The following is a 9834-nucleotide window of genomic DNA, read 5'->3' as shown; positions in this document are numbered from 1 at the left end:
GGCTGCAGGGAGGCGGCTGACCATTGGTCACACCCAGAGCTGGTTATGGGAATTGACTTCATCAGAAACTAAGCCCATGAAGAGACTGCAAAATGGCCTGGAATGTATTTTGGCATCAGCTACGGACACGTAAGTTTTCCCAATCCTCAACTCTGTCCTGCCAGCTGATGAGGGGAAGGAAAGGGACTACCCATGGACGGCCAATCCTGAGTCCACCAACTGGCCACGCCCATCCTCAGCCTCATGCCTCACCAACTCCCAACCTCCCAGAGGGAACGGCTATTTAAGGGAAGCAGGAGTGCAGAACAAACAAGGCAGCCTGGAGATACAACGCTGACTCCGCTGAGAGGTAAACAGTCAAGAGCAGAATTCCTGCTCATTCACTGCCTTTGAGAGTGGCTGTGTTGTCCATGTGTGTGCATGTAGGCATGTGTGTGCATAAGCATGCATGTATGTGATTTGGTATTCACAAGAGGGTGTGTGTGCATGAGTGTGTCGAGTGGGTATGTGAGTGTAGTATATGAGGATGTTCACACGGGCAAGTAAGTACAAGAGTATGTGGATGTGTGCATAGGTGTGTGAGCATGTATGTGTTTGGGAACATGTGTATGTGGAAGGGGCTGGAAAGCCTTGCAGAGAGAGGCTGATGCCTTCATTCTGGAGGAAAATACCGAAGCTGAGACTCCATGGGTGCCTTGGAGACTCCAAGCCTTGAATCCAGTGTGGGGATGTGCAAGCCATGTCTAGCGGGGGACACATCCTCTGACCTCAGGAACCTCCTGGTTAGTTGGGAAGAACCTGGTTCCAATCTCCCAAGAACTCTCAGTCTGATGAAGCACAGGGCAGGTCTCACTAGTGTATCATGGGGCTTTCCACAGGTCTGAGGGCCTGATGTGTGTGTAACCATTCTGCAGAGCTGGGGGCCGGTCAGGAGGTGGTATGTGTGTGTGCATTGCTGGAGGGCACTCCTTGTGTGCTCTGGGTGTGACAGAGGAAGTCACCCTGGACTGAGGTTGGATGGGAGAGCATGTCTGTGTGTCTCAGAGCTGCCAAGCAGGAACAGGGGAGCACCAGCCAGGACAGCTGAGACCACCCAGCAGAGGAGCTAGGCCAGGCCATCTGCATTTGTCACCCAAGAACTCTTACCATGAAGACCCTCCTACTGTTGGCAGTGATCATGGTCTTTGGTAAGAACTGACCCTGACCCTGACCTCTGAGCACTGAGGGGCAGCCCCAGGAGGGAGGTACTCTTGTCCCTTAGTTTTCTCTCCCATTGTAGCCATCCTCTCTCTGGGGGAGAAAAGAAGCCATTTGGGAGGAAGGAGAGTAGCAAAGAGATGCAAAGAAGGAGGGCACAGGACCCCGTGCCCTCCAGGAAAGTCCCAAATTTCCTTCTAGGCCTACTGCAGGCCCATGGCGATTTGCTGAATTTCCGGAAAATGATCAAGTTGGCGACAGGAAAGGAAGCCACAACCAGTTATGGCTTCTATGGCTGCCACTGTGGCGTGGGTGGCAAAGGATCCCCCAAGGATGCAACAGATCGGTAAGGCCACCCACCCCTCTCTACCTGCCTAGACTCTGGTCCAGGCAGGGCCAGGAGCTGCAAAGACAGTGCCAGTTCCTGCTGGGCACAGAGGTCTTAGGATGGCCTGGCTGGAAAAGCAGCCAGCATGTTGGAACTTCTGCTCTAGACTGTTGCAAAGTCGCTGGGTCTCTGCCCAGGGTCAGAGGTGGGGGTGAGATACGGGCACCAGGCTTCCTGGAGCTGTGGGACCATAGTCCCAATAGGATGCCTCCCTGCAGCTGCTGTTTTGCTCATGACTGTTGCTACAAACGCCTGGAGAGACGTGGATGTGGCACCAAATTTCTGAGCTACAAGTTTAGCAACAAGGGAAGCAGCATCACCTGTGGTAAGAGTCCTACATCACCCTCATTTGTTAGACATTGCCAGGGACTGTGCTGGGCACCAAAGATGGACACACAGGGACACAGTTCCCGCCTCAGGAAGCTTACGGTTGAGTGGGAAGCCAGGAAAGTGAAAATGCAATGTGGTAAAGACTCCAGTGGGAAGTAAACAAACAGCTAAGGCATGAACACAGCCTGAGGCTTGAGGAAGCTCCTGGAAGGGGTGACCTCTAAGCTGAGTCTTAAAGGTTGTGCAGACAGTCAGGGAAGAGGAGGGCTGGGAGCATTCCCAGAAGAGGACACAGCATGGTCAAAGGCACCAAAGGGCACTGTAAGCCATTCTGTACTGCCCAGCAGAAACGTGAGGGGACTGAGGCTGAAGTGCAAGGATTGCTTGAGCTCACAAGCCACAGGCTCAGGAGTTCAAGGCCAGTCTGGGCAACAAAGGGAGACCTTGTCTTTCTTTACAAAAACAAATCAAACCAAAAAAAAAAACATAGGCTCTGGAGTCAGACTGGCTGTGTCAAGTCCCCCCTCCCCCGTCTCCCTAAGCCTTAGTTCTCTCATCTAAATGGAGATGACACTGGTGCCTCCTGCATGGGCGTGTTTGAGAGTTAGAATAATGACAAGTGAAAAGCCTTGGGTCTGATAGGTCTGCAGATGCCATGACTATTACAGGCGAAACCTGGACCTCTCCCTCCCCTTCCCTGGGCAACAGCAGCTCCTACCAGCCTGCTGGGAGAAGCAGTACCAAGCCATGATGCTGGAGGCAGAGGAAGGGGCTAGGTCAATCCGGCCCTCCAGGCCAGGCTGTATTTAGGTTTTTGCCCTAAAGCAATAGGATGCTATTAAGCAAGGAGCTGCAGGGTCGGATTTGCATTTTAGAGGACTCACTGAGGGGGACAGGGGCGCTGGAGACAAGTGGAAGCGGGGCAGAGAAAGCTATTGCCATCATGCAAGCAAGAGGGAGCAACAGCTTGACATAAAACAACAGAGCTCAGGATGGGAAAGGTGGAGAAGAAAATGAGGTGGAATCAGCTGAGCCGGGTGACGAGTGGGGAGAGGTGGGGAGAGGGAGCTGTTGGGTGGATATGTGGCTGGATGGATGGCATAACTGTGACAAAGACCTCAGGAACAGGTGGTGGAGGGTGAGGAGGGGCAGTTCTGTTTCCAATATGTTGAGTTTGGGGCCTCCAGCACCCAGGGAGGGGTCCAGCAGGCAGCTGTCTGTACAAATACAGCTCAGGGGAGAGGTCAGAACTGGGGACACAGATTCAGAAGCCAGCAGTGGAGAGCTGAGAGGTGGGTGTGATCACTCATTTGCTGTTTAAAGGCCCAGAAAGGAGACAGAGGAGGGATAGACAGAAAGGGAGAAGGAGAACTGAGCAAGAAGACCAAGGAGTTGGCGAGGAGATGATCAGCAAGGGTCAACTGAACAGAGGAGTCCTCCAGGAAAAGGGCCGACAAGGCTCCCCTGGATGTCGAAGCAGGAAGGCATGAGGGACCCTGGGGAAGCTGTTTCCACAGAGTAGGGAGGGCAAAGCCAGATTAGAGCAGGTCGAAGCCAATGGGAAGGGAAGTAGAGACGGAAGCTAAGACAACCTTCTGGAGAAAGTTTGGCCCTGAAGGGGAGGAGAGGGGGGTGGCACTGGAAGGCTTTGCTTGGTGTCCCCAGACAGCTGACCATGAGTGGGATTTGGAGAAAGCGTGAACTCCTGCCCATGGCCTGAGTCCTTTGAGATCAGAAATGATGTCTCCCATCATGGCCTCTCCATAGAGGCTGTATCTTCAGCAGGTGTTAGGTCACAAGCCACATGATTCCAAGCTGATAGTGGCTTGGATAATGGGGATATGTTGTGACTGTCACATAACTGAAGAGGGCAGTGCCAGGCCTGGGGAAGCTTTCCAGCCATGTTGTCAAGAATCCAGCCTCCTCCTAGCCTTCAGCTATGTCACATGGGCAGTATCTACACCTGGGATGTGAAGACACAGGCTGCAGCTCCACCATCCTGGCTTCACACTGTGCAAGAGGCTTTCCTCTTGGGCATCTCTCTTTTTGGAGGAAGGAAACAGATCCATCCCAGAAGCCCTCAGCAGACTTCCCCTTGTTGCTCATTGGTTGGAACAAGGTTACCTGATACACAGAGGCCAATCACTGCAAAGGAAAAAGTGATGACCCTGCCTGGCTTACACCAATCACAATCCATTCCCTGGCTTTGCATCCTAGATACATCTGTTAGCAAGAAGAAGAGATGATGGCTGTTACGAATGCCTTTGAGAGAGTCTCCCAGTGCTTGGCTGTGTCCCCACCAGGCTGGAGGCCAGCGTCCTATGGGCAGGAATTCTGTCTCTTCATTGGTCAGAAATATCTGGAGCACAGATGTTTGTCTCCAACTAGGAGCTTCTGGAGGACAGGGCTGTATCTTCTACCCCAGGGTTCCCACAAGAAGCCACTGAATATTAACAAAACTCCATCTTGTGTTTATTTTCTTATTATTTCAGCAAAACAGGACTCCTGCAGAAGTCAACTGTGTCAGTGTGACAAGGCTGCTGCCAGCTGTTTTGCTAGAAACAAGAGGAGCTATAATAAAAAGTATCAGTACTACTCCAATAAGCAGTGCAGTGGGAGCACCCCCCGCTGCTGAGTCCCCTCTTCCCTGGAAGCCCTGCCACCCAATTCTGAGTTTCCCTCTCTCATACCCTCCCTTCCTACCCTAACCAAGTTCCTTGGCAATGCAGAAAGCATCTGTCACCCATCCCAGAGGCCAGGCAGGAGCCCTTCCATCCCCACCCAGAATGAGATGCCCAGCAGGAGATTTCCAGCCTTCCACTGCTCTCCTCCACCTCAACTTCCTGCTTAACCAAAGCAGGTGCACTCCGAGGGGTCTCTGAATAAATCAATTAGCAAATCAGGTGTGTGTGTGTGTGTGTGTGTGTGTGTGTGTGTGTGTGTGTGTGTGTGTATTGCCCAATGCACTGTTAGTGTGAGAACAAACGGGTAGGGGTTAAAAGTACAGGCTCTGAGCCCAGTGTGATGGTGTGTGTCTGTTGTCCCAGCTGCTCAGGGGGGGCTGAGGCTGAAGTGCGAGGATTGCTTTAGCTCAGCAGTTCAAGGTCAGTCTGAGCAACAGAGCAACACAGGGAGAACTTGTCTCCCTTTATGAAACAAAATGAAATAGGCTCTGGAATCAGACTGACTGTGTCAAGCCCCTCCTCCCCCATCTCCCTTAGCCTTAGTTCTCTCACCTAAATGGAGATAACACTAGTGAGTCCTACATGGGCATGTTTGAGAATTAGAATGATGACAAGTGAAAAGCCTTGGGTCTGATATGTCTACAGCTGCCGTGACTATTACAGGCGAAACCTAGACCTCTCCCTCCCCTTCCGTGGGCAATAGCAGCTCCTACCGGCCAGCTGGGAGAAAGCAGGAAGGCTGGTCTTGATCTGGGAGGCTGTAGTCCACATCTTCCTCATAGAATGTAATTCTCTTACTATGTGGCCAGTCTAGTAAGGAGAAAAAGTGAGGCAATGTAATGTTGGCCACCAGCTGGAGCCTCGGGGTGTTACTCCATCAGCAGGCTGGTTTCCCAGGTGTACAGCCCCTGCAGGCCCACAGGGCCCTGTGTTTGGAAGGTTGCCACGCCTGGTTTAATGCTCTGCTGTGGCTATCTGAAAACTCTTATTAATCTTCAGTCAAGAGTTCCTTCCCACATTTCATTTTGTGCTGGGCTGCCCAAATCTACTTATTTTTATTATTTTTAAATAGAGATGGGGTCTCACTATGTTGGCCAGGCAGGTCTCAAACTCCTGGCCTCAAGCAAAGTATTAAGATTACAGACATGAGCCACTGCACCCAACCCGGTCACACACATTGTGCAGCGGGTCCTAGTCTCACCTGGATGCTACTTCCCCTCCTGCCGTTCAGGGTTCCACTGGGAAATTTCCACCTGGACCAGCTACAGCCCCACCTGTTTCACTAATAACCCCCATCTGGGGTGGTGGGTGTGGATCCCTTCACAAAGGTACCCTGCACAGGGGACACAGGTGGGAGCTCAGCTTCCTACAGGAGAAACTCCCTGCACAGCCCAGCAAGCTCTACATTCCCCCAGAGGAGGTGCCTTCCCATAATCTGTCTTCCCAGAAGAAGCACCTCTTCTAATTCTGCGCCAAATGTTTCATTTGCTAGAGGTAGCTCGGTCATGTTCGCTCTCATGCATAGCAAGAGAAATGCACACTAAAATTCCACTGCAATGCCATTTTTATCTATTACAATGAATAAAAATCCAGAAGTGTGACAACTTGACTTACTAGCAAGGCTGCATGGAGAAACGGGCACTTTCACAGTAGCTGGTGGGAGGGCAAAACACCCACAGAGGGCAAATTGGCAATATCTATGAAAATTACAAATGCATTTATCCTTTCACTCAGTGACCCCACTTGGAAATTCACCCTATGGATGCAGGCGCATATGTGTGCATGCGTGGGCGCACACACACACACACACACACACACGTGCACACACACAGTGATGTATGAGCAAGTTTGTTCATTGCAGCATGGTTCTGAATTGAGCTAGAAAGAAACCAAGAGTATGTGTTGAGATAGCTTGTTAAAGAAATCATGATACCAACTCAAAAAGGGACCCATTACATTCATATAATGAGGGAAGCTCTCTCTGCTCCAGAGGACAAAGGGCTTCAGGATATGGTGGTAACAGAAAAGAGCAAAGAAGAGATTAGTATAAACGGTGTGCCACATTTATGTGAATATGTTTGTGTTAATATTGCCAGTAACACTCAAAGAACACACAAGAGATGCATCAAAATGGCTACCTTTAGGGGGTAGGGCTGGTAAGAAATGAGGTTGGCACAGATGGGGTGAGAGAAAGATTTTTTGATACATAACTTTTTATATTGTTTTGATTTTTAACTTATGAATATAGCTCCTATTCAAAAAAAAAAAAAAACGGCATCATTAAACACACACAAACATTCCTGGGTCTAAGATAGATACTAACTCTCAGAGAGGATACCGTCTAATCCATGGGTTGGCAAACTATGGCCTCTGGGCCAAATCTATGCACTGCCTGTTTTGTCCAGCAGGCAAGATAAGAATGATTTTTATGTTTTTTAATGCTTGAAAAAAAATCAGAAGAATTTCTCATGCAAAAATGATATCTTAAAATCATATTTTAGTGGCAATAAAGTTTTCTCATAATACAACCATGCTCTTTGGGTTGTAAATTCTCTATGCTGACAGGGAGTGGTGGCTCACGCCTGTAATCCCAGCACTTTGGGAGGCTGAGGCAGGTGGATCACGAGGTCAAGAGATCGAGACCATCCTGGTCAACATGGTGAAACCCCGTCTCTACTAAAAATACAAAAAATTAGCTGGGCACGGTGGCGCATGCCTGTAGTCCCAGCTACTCAGGAGGCTGAGGCAGGAGAATTGCCTGAACCCAGGAGTCAGAGGTTGCAGTGAGCCAAGATCGCGCCATTGCACTCCAGCCTGGGTAACAAGAGCGAAACACCGTCTCAAAAAAAAAAAAAAAATTCTCTATGCGAGCTTTCATGTGACCACTGTGGGAATTGAATCATTGCCACAGAGAATGTATGGTCTTCTGCAGAAAGAATTTGCCAATATCCAGTATTATCTGTGCTTCTCAAACTATTTGTAGTGGACCAATTTATTCTTTATTTTTTCCAACTCTGCCTCAAATCAATAGTTTTGTTAAATTAAAAATGTACAAAACAGAAACCCTGATGTTTTATTATTGGATGCAATAATAAAATTACTCTGTCAAATTACTTTGAAATTTCCTAACACTCTCAATCTCTGTATGTATCTCTCCACGAATGGGAAGCAGTTCACAGACCAGCATCACCCCTTGAGCCCCAATTGGGAAACACTGGTCGAATTTGAATTGAGGAAAGACAAATGACCTTAATGATTTTTTTGAGACAGGGTCTCACTTGTCATCCAGGCTTGAGTGCAGTAGCATAATCCCTCACTGCAGCCTCCATCTCCTGGGCTCAAGTGATCTTCCCGCCTCAGCCTGCGAGTAGCTAGGACTACAGGTGTGCATCACCACACCAGCTAATTTTTTTTTAATTTTGTAGAGTTGAAGTCTCACGATGTTGCCTAGGTTGATCTTGAACCCCTAGGCTCAAGCAACCCTCCTGCCTCAGCCTCCCAAAGTGCTGAGATTATAGGTGTAAGCCACCATATCTGGCCCTTGATGATTTTAGAATTAGCAATCTTTTTTTGTCCTTTGATTTAGTACAAGTACCATTTATTAATTACAACATAAGTAGGGTCATTTTCGTTCCAGCTACCCTCATAGACTGCCGGGGTGAGGTTGGGTCCATATTACTCCTCAGCAATTGCTCTTTAGAGGCAGTGAAAAGCTGCTTGAAAGAAAGCCTTAGTCAAATGCTTGCCAGGGCTTTTCTTTTGGTCAGAAATATCTGGAGTGCAGGTGTTTGTCTCCAACTAAGAGCTTCTGAAGGACAGGGCTGTATCTTGATCTAGGGAAAAGAAAGATCTAGGGAAAGAGGATACATCTCTCCCTCCAGTAAAGACTTTGCATTTCTGAGTATTCATCTAAGAATATTTTCAACATGAGTCTTTGTGTATAAAATTATTTAAGGCCTTTTATTCCTGAAAGCATTTTCTACAATCTCACAATGAATAACAATTTGGAAAGACATATATCCTCAGTTCAGTTTTTTTCCATTTTTCCTTTTTTACCTTAAAAGCATTCCTCCATGTCTTCCAGTCCCATTCCAATATTGCTAAGAAGAAGTCTCATATCACTCTAACTCCTCATCTTTGACTGGTTATCTGGGCTTTCCCTCTAGAAGCCATTAGAATTTCTCTTTGTCTTCGATGTTCTTAACTTTCACTGCAATGTGTCTAATTGACCGCTTTTCTTTATCTGGCCTTTTTGTACTCTGAAGTCCTTCCACTTGTCTTTAACGAAAAGAATTTAATATTCATTATTTCTTTGAACATTTTCTTCCCTCTCTTTTTCCTGTCTCTTTCTGGGACTTCTACTATCTATCTGGAAGTTAGTGCATCTGTACTCCATATCTCTTTGGATTTTTAAAAAGGAGTTTCCCTGTGTTGCCCAGGCTGGCGTACAGCAGCTATTCACAGGTGTGATCTTGCTACTGATCAGCACTGGGAATTTTGACCTGCTCCATTTCCAACCTTGGCCAGTTCACCCCTCCTTACACCAATTGGCAGTCTCTCATTCCTAGGAAGTCATCAGACTGATGCTCAAATCAGTGCAGACACCCTACCTGCAGAGCCCATTACAACCCAAACTCCTGGGCTAGAGCAATCCTCCTGCAACAGCCTCCCAAATGGCTGGGACTACAGGCACACACCACACCTGGCTTGAATTTTCCTTGCTATTTTCTCTATTTTCTTTCTATTATTTTTGCCTGAGAAGACTTTTCAATCTAAGCTTCTAACTCTGTGACATTCTTCAGCTAGCTATCCCGTTTCACTGATTATATGCTTCCTAACTCACTTTTACACTTGGGATTTTTTTTAATAAGGACTTGTTCTTGCCTGGTATTGCTAACATCTTCCCTTATCTACGTAAGTATGTTTAACATGCATATTTTAGTTCCTTGCTCATCCATTCTGGCAATTCTGCTTTAGATGGTATGTGTTGTCAAGTGCATTTCATCTTTGTAGTACGCATAGTCTGGCTGTCTCAAGGTAAACTTAGGGAAGGGGAAGGGGATGAGTCCAAGATTTGATGATTCCCATTTGCTGTCACCCCAGGCAGATGCTCCAGACAGGGTTTCATCATTGAACACCTGGGAAGTAGCAGCCCTGGCAGGAAGCGGCACCCCAAACTGTTACCAGCCCTACCTGAGATAGGGAAGGGCTGCAGGGGGAGCAGTGCGGGATGAG

General features: G+C 48.1%; 1 protein-coding gene across 1 annotated transcript; it reads left to right on the top strand.

Moving 5' to 3' along the window:
• The first annotated feature begins 311 nt into the window (after positions 1-311).
• Positions 312-4817, top strand: PLA2G2A (phospholipase A2 group IIA). Its single transcript, XM_002750379.6, has 5 exons — positions 312-349; positions 1045-1187; positions 1399-1543; positions 1804-1910; positions 4408-4817. Exons 2-5 carry the CDS (start codon positions 1148-1150, stop codon positions 4548-4550), a joined length of 435 nt encoding a protein of 144 aa, XP_002750425.1. The 5' UTR covers positions 312-349; positions 1045-1147; the 3' UTR covers positions 4551-4817.
• Positions 4818-9834: the final 5017 nt, after the last annotated feature.

Source organism: Callithrix jacchus, chromosome 7 (assembly GCF_049354715.1).
Source record: "Callithrix jacchus isolate 240 chromosome 7, calJac240_pri, whole genome shotgun sequence".
Lineage (NCBI taxonomy): Eukaryota > Metazoa > Chordata > Mammalia > Primates > Cebidae > Callithrix > Callithrix jacchus.
This window is presented reverse-complemented; position numbering and strand designations above follow the sequence as displayed.

Coding starts and splice junctions, on each gene's coding strand:
- PLA2G2A (XM_002750379.6), top strand. CDS start 1,148: ATGAAGACCCTCCTACTGTTGGCAGTGATCATGGTCTTTG. Junction 1,188..1,398: donor GGCAGTGATCATGGTCTTTG/GTAAGAACTGAC, acceptor ATTTCCTTCTAG/GCCTACTGCAGGCCCATGGC. Junction 1,544..1,803: donor CCCAAGGATGCAACAGATCG/GTAAGGCCACCC, acceptor GCCTCCCTGCAG/CTGCTGTTTTGCTCATGACT.